The 13,081-nt window shown below is 34.1% G+C and overlaps 1 protein-coding gene across 1 annotated transcript; it reads left to right on the forward strand.

Annotated features, from left to right (window-relative positions):
* The first annotated feature begins 7,719 nt into the window (after positions 1-7,719).
* On the forward strand, positions 7,720-10,869 carry LOC128548539 (uncharacterized protein KIAA1958 homolog). The gene is made up of 2 exons (XM_053523676.1): positions 7,720-9,182; positions 9,927-10,869. The coding sequence occupies exons 1-2, from the start codon at positions 8,728-8,730 to the stop codon at positions 10,558-10,560; spliced, it is 1,089 nt and encodes a 362-aa protein (XP_053379651.1). The 5' UTR covers positions 7,720-8,727; the 3' UTR covers positions 10,561-10,869.
* Positions 10,870-13,081: the final 2,212 nt, after the last annotated feature.

Here is a 13,081-nt window from a genome sequence, read left to right on the forward strand (position 1 = left end):
GGCAGCACTAGAAAGTTGGGCATTGCACTCACTGTCATTTTATATGAGACTATGCTTGAAGTTGATTTTAGTACTTTGAACATAGACATTTTAAAACATATTATAGAACTGGGAGGTGAAGGCCTGCAGCGATATGAAGATATTACAATGCAGTTTTAACCCCGTTTTAGGCTATTTAATTAATCAAAATATACAAAGACAAACAACAAAAAACATTTCTACCTAATATACTTCCTAGAAATTCAAACATTAATGTAAGATGTATTAATCTCCTTTAAAAAATGTAAATGTATTCAGTGTCGTTACAAAATATGTTGACAATGTCACTTTATTTACCTAAACGTGACATACAGTATCTGGTGTTATGTGACCTACTTTTCTAAAAAAAAAACAGCTCAGAACAGCTGTTACACCTATGAACGTTTACAAGTTTTGATATGTGTTGTTTGATACATGCAAATAATAGCTAAATCTAATATTGCGCTTCATGCTGTGTTTGACTGGATTCACCTACAGAAGACGCACGTAGACCAGATTTCGTTTTAACCAAATATATATCAAAACTATTAGTCGATGTGACCAAAAAAAACAAAAAAAATTAACTATGAGCCGAGGCAATTATTTATTTTTTAAATATCATGAAAAATTTAACTCAGGAGAAACTATAGGATATTTTGTGAAACACTCCCATTATAATAATTATGTAACATACCAGAAGTGAGTGCATACCATTTTATATGCAGTTCATTGTATGTCTGGCTGTTAAGCAAATTCTACTTATACATAAATCAAGAGTTTGCACTTAAAACAACTACATCATTTTCAGCGTGATTCGGTCATTAGAACATGTCGGTGCATATTGCATATGTGCTGAACCAGCGGTATTGCAGATCGTGATGTATCTATTGGATTACATAGGCTTGTTGTTTTTTTTGTTGTTTTTTTTTTCAGCATAAAGTAAGCACGAAAGACGGGAAATAAGATCTTCACGATCCTCTGGAAGCATAGGGCAGCCAGGATCGATTTGGCTGAATCTAATAATGTAGGGGAAATTGAATGTTCAGCACCCGTCTTGGCCCCTGGCACCAGTTGAAGAGGAACATGATTCCAAAAGTCCAGAAAAATGTATAGGATGGTTATATTCCTTTCAACATTTTTAATCATTGACCAGTGGCTTGAAAAAAAATACAGAAATGCTGTATGTAACCAAAGGGGATAGAGATCTTATTTTAACACGAGTTAAAACACTGGTTCGATTTTCCTCCAGTTTAATGAGAATCCTTATTTAAAAAGTGTTGGTTTTTTTTTAGAAATCTCCTCAAATGCCATGCATTTACAATAAGTAAAGATTACAGTTTCGTTTTTGCTGCCCAGTTCCCAGCGCTGAGTAATAAGACTCTAACCTACTTTTTGTGATATCACTTTAAGTGACAGCCAGTCCCCTAAAATGTGTTTTATTATCCGATTTGGTCATATTAAACATGTAGCTAATTTGAATGACTGTATAACCAATTAAAGAAGGCTTTTTTATAGTGTAAGTACATAATATCACGTAGAATGCAAAGGGCTTCTATGTAACATTTAGTGTTTTGAATAATACAAACAGAAACACCCGTTTTAATGACTTAAGGTTACCTGTGTTGACATATATTTTTAAAAAGAATCTTGCCTTTCCAGTCAAATATTTTGACAAATTGTGGGATTCCGGCACTTAGTTGAATGCGCACATTGATTAAAACGTTACACGTCATGTACTTGGGCTAAATCAACCTCGAAATCAAGGAAATATACTGGCTGACAAAAACGCAAATTGGCAGAAATTGTATACGTACTGACATTGACTCGAAATCAAACAAATGTATTGGCCGACGAAAATCATTCGATTTATTTGGGACAAATGCGATAATCAATTTGTTAAATCAAACGTCCTTCAAAATTAAACTGTAGCGACATTCTTTTGTGTTATTTGAAATCATTCAGATTACTGTACAAGGAAACCGCATTGTCACGCTCGTACCAGCTATAGGACACTATTGACGTTTTAATATATCACTTCAGATCTTCCTTATACATATTCAATATTGTATTCTATGCGCTTAGCTATCATTCTATCCGATCAGGAAGTTTCGTGGCTTCTTTTATTAATACTACGTACGTAAGATTAAATTTCCGAAATTATCCGGTTTGACATTGTGTAAATAATTTCTAGATATATTTGAAGTCTTGAAAAAATACTCGAGTAGGCCTAATTCTTAGATGGATTATCTGCAGAGTGTATTAAGTTGCTAAGTAATACCAATGGCTTTATGGAATATTAGTCAGTTTCTATTACACGATTTCTTATATAAATCGCCGGTCCATAGTTTTGTACTATAAGACCGTTCCATATTCAACGGCTAATAATAATAATAAAAAAACTAAAAATTATAACTGCGAAAATTAACTACTAGTACTGCTGTCGTGTAATAAAAGACTTATTGAATTGTTTGTCGGTCAATAGTCAATCTATCGACCCCCGTTCTTTTGGATCCCGGGCAACAGTTTTAACCGACAAGCTTAATATATTATGCTGACAGTGAATAAACGAAAATAAAAGAAAGCTGCTGATTTCTAGACATGACACAAATGAAAAATTGCAGAAAGTAGTTTTTTATGTTGTGTACAGTACATCGTTTTGTGTAAGAAAGATTTAACATTATCTTTACCTGTCAAAAAATGTACCAAATAACCGTAACTTGTACCTACCGTTCCTCAAATATTTGTGGCATTCGCGGTTATATTGGTTTTCTTTGTTTGTGATATAACCTTCAGATACATGTACACACCAGCATTATCTGACGTTCACCTTGAATAATTTTATCACAAAGAATTTGCGATATTATTGGAAGTTGCCCATCCCTTCAGTAAAAGACAACAATATAGGCCAGTGTATTTTCCCTAAGAAAATTATAGAAAATATCCATGATTATTACATTACTTGGTCTGAAATTTAGGTATGTACGAGATTTTTTTTTCAAGATATCCGCCATTTTGAAAAAATGCTATTTCGAATATTAATTTTCTTTCTAAAAAAACATATGCCAAATATCAATGGTAAATATATAAAAAAAGATGTTTGGATTTAACGTCGCATCGACACATGAAAGGTCATATGGCGACTTTCCAGCTTTAATGGTGGAGGAAGACCCCAGGTGCCCCTCCGTGCATTATTTCATCACCTAGATAGAACCACCGACCTTCCGTAAGCCAGCTGGATGGCTTCCTCACATGAAGAATTCCCGAGTGAGGCTCGAACCCACATCGATGAGGGGCAAGTGATTTGAAGTCAGCGACCTGAACCACTCGGCCACGGAGGCCCCTTAAATAATGCTAAATAATTAAGATATGGTTAACCAAACAGATTCTACTTGTAGCAATTTTTTTCACCCTTTATAGTTTGGGCTGACATCTGCCTAAAATCGATGTAAGATATACAATGCGGTAGGGGTCGGTGATTTCAAATATCCTTATGGAATTAAAGTATGTCAGGTTTGGCTCTGATATTTTCTGACTGATATATAATAATGATAAGCCACGAGTAAAATAAAAATGTTCAGCATAGCACTTTATATTATCTAGGAAGTATAAATTAAAACCAAAAAAAAAATAATAATAATAAATAAAAATATCAAAATTCTCCAGTTTTTAATATTTTTTTCCCTAAATATATCTCTTAGATGCACGATGACCCAAACATTTTTTCTTTCCATTTTGAAGCATTTTTGTGCGTCATTAACGCAGCAGAATATTTTTGAAATCTTAACAGCAGAACTGTTTTGAAGACTTTAATTCTTTTAGTTTTGTTTTCATTGAAAAGAAGTGGGTAGGGTAACTAATGCCGACATGTAAAAATGAGATTTGTTAGTGGCATTTATGCTTGTATACTACTGATATCACCTTGTATTCATAGTAACCTGGAAGTCCTGAAATCACTATAACATTAAGTGGGATATTATATGTTTTATAAAGTACCCCAATTTATTCATTGTTACTTAATTTCAGAAATGTGAAGAAAATGCCCTATAAAATAAAAACGAGTGTGGTGATCAGTGCTCAGAGAGTATGAAAAAAATTCTATACTGTAGAAAAAATTAAAGTCAACAAAGAATAAAATACTTATTGCATAGCTTACATATATGATATTAAGCTGTTATTTTTCTGCTTAGTCAGTGTCAATTGTTCTAAGATTCAACTGCAACTATCTAAAACATAATCTAGTCAGTTACCATATTACCGTCAGCCCTTTTTGAATTCCGAACGGCCTTACACTGCTTGTGGAAATGGCATAAATATTTATTATGCTATATTGTGGGTAACTTGTTGATACAGTAAAACTTTCACATGACTGTTATTCAGAATTCTGAACATTGTGTAACCTTAAATGGAAGGATGACCACGCAACATAAAGCCTGTGAATTTGAAACATTAGTGTTAACAGATCAATTTTCTAATTCGTTGAAATTCATTGCAATTTTATCTAATTTAGTTTCTTTTAAACAACGTAAGTTAAAGGTTTTATAGTACACTTAATAATGCAGTCTCCTCTTTTATACTAACAATAGATCTAGCCATGCAGAGGACAAATCTTTACAGTTGTTAACCTCACGTTCGCAATCTCGAATATAGTTCAACATAGAAAACGGACAAGGTCGAAGCTTTTAATCTTTCCTTAACAAGATATAGTTATTGGTAAATCGAGCCAAGGTCACCGCCAAGTTTTATTAATGTATGGAAACAGCGAATAGAGAAAAAATGCTGTTAAAAGAGTTAAATTTCAGCACCTTTATTAATTTTTTTTCTATTTTAGTTTAAAGAAAATGCGTGTTTTTAGCTGCCGATTTATATTTTACCCGAAATAAGCCGTTATTTCAAGTACCTTTTTTTAAGTGGAAGAAATAATGAAATAGTTGCAGAATTGTACCAGTTATTAGTGACTTATACATTATTCTGCTGAGTTCTGCCTCTTTAAGAAAATGACCTGATACGGAAACTTTCTGTCGCCCATACCCACTGGTCTGTTTACCATGTACCTTGTACATGTATAAATATCCAATAGGTAGGTAGATAGTTCGATCTTCATTAACTGGAAATAGAATGGAACTATATAACATTTGCACATCTAATCACATTTTATAAATCTCCACTACATACCAACGTCTTTTATTCTCGATGATTTGAAAAATGAGGCCGATGCCTTTTCAGTGAGAAATACAATTAAGGAAAGTGAAATACGGTATAAAACACAAATGAGCTTTATTTTCACAAGACATGGTGCAGAACAGTAGCATCAACATAATGATGCACTTTATGACCTCTACATGATTAAAGATTTAAATCAAACTGCTGAGAATAAACAACTGGCAAAACAGTTAAAAATAATATTATATACTGCATCACTTAATCTATGTATAGTGCAAGCCCTGGATAAATATTGTTATTACAAATCTTAAAACTCTGTATATCATTAAATTGAAATAAAATCTGTTTTAAATATTGGCTCAATATGAACTGATCAACCAATCAAAGTATTCAAATATATTTGACTGACCACTGACACTTTGAAAGTACAGTCCATGTGTTAAGCCACCGCGTACGTACATATATTTACACAAACCCCTGTTTCCATGTACAGTCCTGTCTGAGCAACTGCGTCCTTTAATGTCACATCTCCTGTCAGACTAACTTATTTATAGTCATCCCCTGAAACTTCTCTAGAAGGCTGTTGCTAATTTTAGTTTGAGGATAGTGCACGATACTGAAGACGCGCCTGTACCCTAGTTCTTAAGATGTCATTGTAAAACACTTATACAGGAGACTCTTATCGGAATGTTAGTCACCAAATGTAGTAACTTATATTAGCGACTTATCCAGAAGGATGTAAAAGACAGTGCAATATACACAAGGTACTCCAATTCAAGAAGCTATATCTAGTTCTTTAACATTTGATTACTAAAACACCCATACAGGGGACTTATATCTGAGTGTTAGCTATTTTAGTTGGATGATCTAGGTCTTGAACCCATGACCCAGGCAGTGTTACCGCTCAGACAGAGCTTATGTTCTTCTCAAGTGTTTAACGACTTGTCGTATTATATAAGACTGCCTACGGATATTATTAACTTAATTAAAACTCGGCAAAATGCCTTTGATTTATCACATCCCTTTTTCATCGACCATGTAGACAACTCTAATGCAGTTTCTTTGGTTTAAGTCACAAAAAGCTTTAAAGTATTTTTTATGTAAGGGACTAAATATACGGTTTGACACACTTATTAAGCCTTCAACTTTGACTATTTCGTGTTTATATCATATCATCATAGCACGTGAGCAGAATTTGAAATAGCGTCGGATGTAATTCAGTTTTAATCCAAACATAATACTGCCGCTCATTAACGTAAATTTCTCAAAACAAACAACAGAACAATTTCTAAATAATAATGATTCAGAATTTTACCAAGAAGGAATTTACATATTTAAGAAGAAACAAGAGTCACCAAGTGTGGCATGCACTTTATGTCCTCGTAAATAAAGTAAGTCTAACATACATGTGCACATTTGTTCGTGTACAGCCTTGTATACTTTTTTTACCTTAATTTTGCATCTGTCAAGCTGTTAAGTAGCCTAAATTCTTATACATTGCTAATTATAACACATCATTTCATCATAACACGAACGTTAATTGCGTTATCATGTGCTTCAAATTGAAACGAGCCCTGACCTATTTGTAAAGACGACTGACATTTTATTTTGAAGTACAACAAGATGTTGATGTTGTTTTTTTTTATTCCTGTTTCATATTTGAACTGTTTTACTTTATAATCCGTGGTTTACGGAAAAGTCCTTGACTGACCGAAATAATGATGCGATTGTCTGTAAAGTATCAGCATATTGTCCGCTTTAAGTACGCTTGTTGGAGTCATAGTATCGTGTTTTGATAACCAAATAGAGCTATTCAGTTATAAAGTCTGCTTTTTATTCTTTTTTTACATTGCAAAATATTAAACACAGGTTTCTTGTATGTTTATTCTTTAGTCATTTGTCTTTTTTTTTAATTTCTTTTTAATTAATTTACCTTTTCTCAGATATAACATGAAAGCCCACCCATAAAGTGCCAATCTACGATGTACTGACGTCGTGAGTTCAGCGTATGTTCCCCGTGATCATCATAAAAGGCATTTTGTCTAAAATAATTCGTCCTTCACCTCTATTTATGTGGAGAAGTTGATAATATATGCACTGTTGCTTTTTCACCGAATATGGCTAGTAATTACTATTATTATATTTTTGAAGATGGAGCGAGAAACAGTGGTTTATTATGTGTAATGGGTACTCCTGAACTTGCAAAACTGGTACGAAGATAAATCTTTAATATGTTCGTATAATATTCTCACATTCATTAATTCCTTGTCAACCAATGAGCTGTGGAAATAACACATCCTTCATTCATTGTTTTACCGAATAACCCTCTTTCAATCTCCAGCGTACGTGATACATCGAGCGAATCCTTGCAAGTTGTTTATCGTAAAGTTCTCCGGAAACATTGTTGATCAGTCTGGGAAAACACAATTGTATGTACATGAAGTAACCTTGAAGTTTTCCTATTGATGTAATGTTTGCGTTATTTAATCTTTTTTGTAACAATGTTTTTCCTGTTTTGTGGTGTTTTGTTTATTATACATGATACTAGTCAATGTGATTGTGTCAGATACAGAATCTGTATACTAGGAAAAGCTTAAGTGTTCCGGGAAGAAAAAAAATGTCGAACTACTTACGAGTTCCTGGTACTATTCTAAGTAATAGTTATAGTATGTGTGAGAGTGTGTTAGTTATAGTATGTGTGAGAGTGTGTTACCAGGATATATCAGAGCTAGGGGTACATCGAGGGTATTTTTCTCTGCACATATCGTCGAGGCCGTTAGGCCGAGACAGATATGTGAAGAGAAATATACCGAGATGTACCCCTAGCTCTGATATATCCTCGTAACACACGAGCATCACATGTTATAACTGTTTTATCGCATAGTTCTATCATTTCAATTTATTTATTATTTTTCGTTTATAGATCTATCATTTAAATTAGCCCGCCCGCTTAGCTCAGTAGGTAGAGCGTCGGTCTACGGATCGCGGGGTCGTGAGTTCGATCCTCGGGCGGGGCGTATGTTCTCCGTGACTATTTGATAAACGACATTGTGTCTGAAATCATTAGTCCTCCACCTCTGATTCATGTGGGGAAGTTGGCAGTTACTTGCGGAGAACAGGTTTGTACTGGTACAGAATCCAGGAACACTGGTTAGGTTAACTGCCCGCCGTTACATGACTGAAATACTGTTGAAAAACGGCGTTAAACCCAAAACAAACAAACAAACAAATCATTTAAATTAATTTTTATAATTATTTTTACACTTATGATTCCCTTTCTGCACCTCACTGACTGAAACCCAGAAACGTTCTGTTTTAGAAAATGTGTTCCCCAGGTAAAAGTATCCAACAGATTTCTACATTTGTATTTACTCTTTGCATTTCATTGGCCAAACGCTTATCTCGGAGTCTAATTTGCTTCAGCGCCCAAGTAATATTTTTCATTTCAGTGCGCTATCTCATGCTGTATAGCTACGTAAACGCGAACAAGCTATCAGAAATAAAACAACGTAAAAAAAACAACAAAAACGGAGTATAAAAAATCAAAATATGTCGGATTCCGATTTAAAATTAGATGATGGACAGGACATATTTTTATCTCAGGTTCTTGACGAGATTGAAAGTATGCAAGAAGACGATATAGTGTTGTCGCAAGCTCTGGATTTATTTGAAAACAAGGAATCGTTTGACTTGTCAGATTCTCAGTTTAAAAATCTTGTAGAGGATTGTACCAGTGCAGACTTTTTCGGTAGTTTTACGTTGAAACTACCGACTGGAGAAAATTGTGAACTGTTAGGTGTGGATACACATTGTGAAAATCGCTTTGGAAAAACTACCAAAACTGAAGATTTTGACGCACTGATCAAGGACCAGAAATCGGGTAACACCGAGAGGAGTACAAAGTGGGCCACCTCTGTATTTGAGGCTTGGAGATCCGTTCGGAAACTGGACGGAGAGGAAATTCCACCACTCGAGGAATGCGATATCAACACACACCTTTCACGGTAAGTCAAAAAGCACATGTACCTTTGTTTCAATTATAATGCAATCAAGATGTAGCATTGTGAATTATACAGGTTTGTTGAAGTGACGAGATCAGTTGCAAACGCTTTGAGATTTGGCTGCGACTGCATTCTATATAAATTGGAGCCTATTCACTGTAGACTGGATATTTCGAACTAGCCCAACAGTTTCTAGTTTTTGCTGAATGAACTCCAAATGTTGTTGAAAAATATATTTATGGTCACTAAAAATGGCATTCTTAGGATATATATTTCTAAATACAGTTTTATCTAACTCATCCTTAATAGAGCTTTGCTTGGCAAGATAGTTTTAAACTAGACATTCCTGAATAAAGGTATCCGATGGTGATTAAAATAGCTTTTAAGAATCACTTTTCATGTTTAATGGCGTAAAAATGTAGCTTTCCAATTATGAAAATAGGCAAAATTACGATTTCGAAAACTGGTACTTTTCAGAAAGTTTTCAACATTTTTGCATGGAAATGTACGTTGTTAGTCAAAATAAATCGACGGCCATGTCGATTTAGATTTGTAACTGGTAAAATCTTAGTGTGTGTGTTCGGATTTAACGTCTTTTTCAACAAGTTTTCAGTCATATAATTTATAAACAATGGTGTCTACTTGTAGCAGTGAGCACAATGCCACATTGATATATTGTGCAATTCTTTTTAGATTTTTGAATTCATGGAGAGTACAACATTAACTAGTATGTTTTTATACTTGCAGTTTTGTGGTAGAAGCAAGAAAGCAGGATGGTTCCCCCTACCCACCTGGATCGCTATATAATATTGCCTGTGGACTCTTGAGAAATCTCCGATCTGCTGGCATCTATGATAAAAACTTCTTGGATGAGACGAATGCACGATACGCGAGGTTCCGCGAGGTACTAGATGCTCAGATGAAAAAGCTGACAAAGGATGGGTTAGGTATTGGTCAGAGGGAGGCAAAACCAGTCAATGAAGAAGATGAAAAGATTTTGTGGTCTAAAGGTGTATTTGGGAACAGTTCATCTGTTGCTCTTCAGCATACCATGTATTTCTATAACTGTAAATTTTTCGGATTAAGGGCTTTGGATGAACACCGAACATTAAACTGTAACCAATTTGCAATCGGGAGTGACGAAAATGGTCGTTACATAGAATTTAAAGGTACAAACAGTAAAAAGTACAATGGAGGATTAAAACACAGGCGTATTGAACCAAAAATTATAAGACATTATGATGAAAATAGTGGAATTGTTGACTTTTATGAGCAGTATCTGAATGCATTGGGGCTTTCGGGTCCATTTTATCGGCGGCCTTTAAACAAATCCGAGGGCACTTGCGTTACGGGGAACAAGTTGTTGGAATTAATAAGTTAAAAACTTTCATGAAAGACATTTGTTCGTCTGCAGGTTTAGAAGGTAGATACACAAACCATAGTGGTAAGAAAACGTGTGCCACAACACTCTACCAAGGAGGAATTCCCGAGGAAGAGATTATGAAACGAACTGGCCACAGATCCACTACCGGGGTTAGGAAATACCAAAAACCGTCTCCCGCAATGTTGAAAGAAATTTCAAACACACTAAATCCACCGCAGACGACAATCAAGGCACAGTGTGAAACGGTCAATGAGAAAAATGCTGAAAGTGTTCTAAAGGATAACGACGAGTCAGTGGATAATAAACGCAGTGATCCAAGTTTTAAGGGTTTATTTTCTGGAAATCACTCATTCTCTGGATGCACTTTTCAGTTTTAATATCGTACGAGAACTGTTGTAACAGTGTGTTGGAATTGTTGTTCATAATGATTATATAATTGACCTACCCGTAGCACATACATTATAGTGCCATAGCAGATACATTTTAGCAAAATAGCACATAACGGATACTTTTTTAGCGCTTTTCAGTTTTAAGAAACATTTAAGAAAACTTTGAATTTCATATTTCATGACAATCATGTATTTCTGATGTTCATTTAGAGATAATGATAAATATCGAATCTTCGAAATATTCTAGTTTATTTATTCTTTTACTTTATAGATGCAGGTATTTGTGATCACTCTATCTCCGTGAACAATAAATTTGAAATAAAATCATGTTTTCATTGGCAGGAAAAAATAATACTCCCTCCATAGGACCTTGCCATTGTAAGAAAAAAAGTGTTGCGATAAATATATTCTTTCTCTGTGAACTGTAAATTGGAGCTAAAATCATCTTTTCTTTGAAAGGAAAAAATTATACTCCCTTGATAGGACCTCAATAGAGAAAAAGTGTTCCGATATATATCAGAACAGTTTTACTGTGCTGATATATATCGGAACACTTTTTTTCTTATGAAACTCATAGAGAAAAAGTGTTCCGATATATATCGGAACAGTTTTGTAAGATATCAGCGCAGTTTTGTAGTAATAATGTGTGTTACTATGTATAACATGCTGCAAAGATCAAAGGAAAATTGCCGCACTATGCGATAAGAATCAATACATGCATAGATTCAGCTAAATTTGTAATATTCTTGAAATAGATCTAAGCGCATTTACCTTTGTATTTCGCGGATATAAATAACTGTGAGCAAGCGTTCCGTATTACTATGACCGATATCCACCCATAAATATGATTGTAAACATGCTAAAAGATTATTATAATTTTTCTACTTAAAAATTGGTAGATTCAAGATTGAGAAAAATAAAAATAGAATGCGTGTCATTACATAATTTTTCATATCTTTTATTATTGTGTTGGTAAAAGCCAACTTAAATATTAAAGATAAATATTTAGGCATAAGCGTAGAAGCAGGGGATGTGATGTCTTTTGTCAATAAGGGGGAAATGCTTCGTTTTGTTTTATTGTTCATGTTTTTTTTTTTGTTGTTAAAATAAAAAAATTCAGGAAAAAAAATATGGGTAGGTTTACCTGGCCAGCCTTCATTTTGAGGTCGCTCCTACATACCTAATAGCATATTAACTATGTGCACTATTTACCTGGCAATGATGTGCATTTCGGCATGTAGAGAACAAATACTGAAGACGTCATTAACCAAGTTAGACCTTATCTTATATCGGCCACGAGTGTATGTCGAAAACAAACAGGTGTAGGATCAGTGACTGGCCGACTCTTCAGAAACTGTTGTATGTCATTTGATAACATACTTCCAAGAAGAGTTTTTTTTTGTTTTTTTTTTTTTAGCCTTTGGAGCAATCCTTTTAAAGTATCAAACGATCGGAATGCTATTTCATATATTTTATATGGCATTTTAGTGCATTTTTTTATTCATCTGTCGTAATGATAATGCTAAATAAAAAGTACTTGGATTTTACCATGTTTTTTTCCGGACATTTGATATATATTATTACATTGGATTTAACCTTCAAATCTGTGTAGCAATCCGGATAATCCTTTTTGTTTGCAAGTTTATGTTTCGGCGTCCACAAAACAGAAAATCGAGGAATGATGTAACCGACTTCATAATATGACCTGTTTGTACTGGAAATTAATACTACCTTTCATTGCGAGGCCCGGTTAATGGAATAGCCGTATTTCAGGCCAGTTTTAGCTAAGAACCAAGTAGCGCATATATATTTGACATGTCTTCTAAATATAGACAACTTAGTAGAATGTATTTAGAACATAATTGTTAACTATAAATGTCATTTTAATTTTACATAACTCTGTTCCGTATTTAGATAATATAGGTAAGTATGTATATGCATAAAAAGCTACATTTAAAGACTAGTAAGTTTAACATCAAGTAAAACTGTTGCATCCTGTGAGGAGTGAAAGAAAGAAAGAATGTGTTATGAAGTATTTTACCTTGTAGACAAACCTTGACCGAGATTGTTACTGGCATACTTACTATGTTTAGAAGTATAGACGTACCTTTTAACCTGATACATAGTTA

Source organism: Mercenaria mercenaria, chromosome 14 (assembly GCF_021730395.1).
Source record: "Mercenaria mercenaria strain notata chromosome 14, MADL_Memer_1, whole genome shotgun sequence".
Lineage (NCBI taxonomy): Eukaryota > Metazoa > Mollusca > Bivalvia > Venerida > Veneridae > Mercenaria > Mercenaria mercenaria.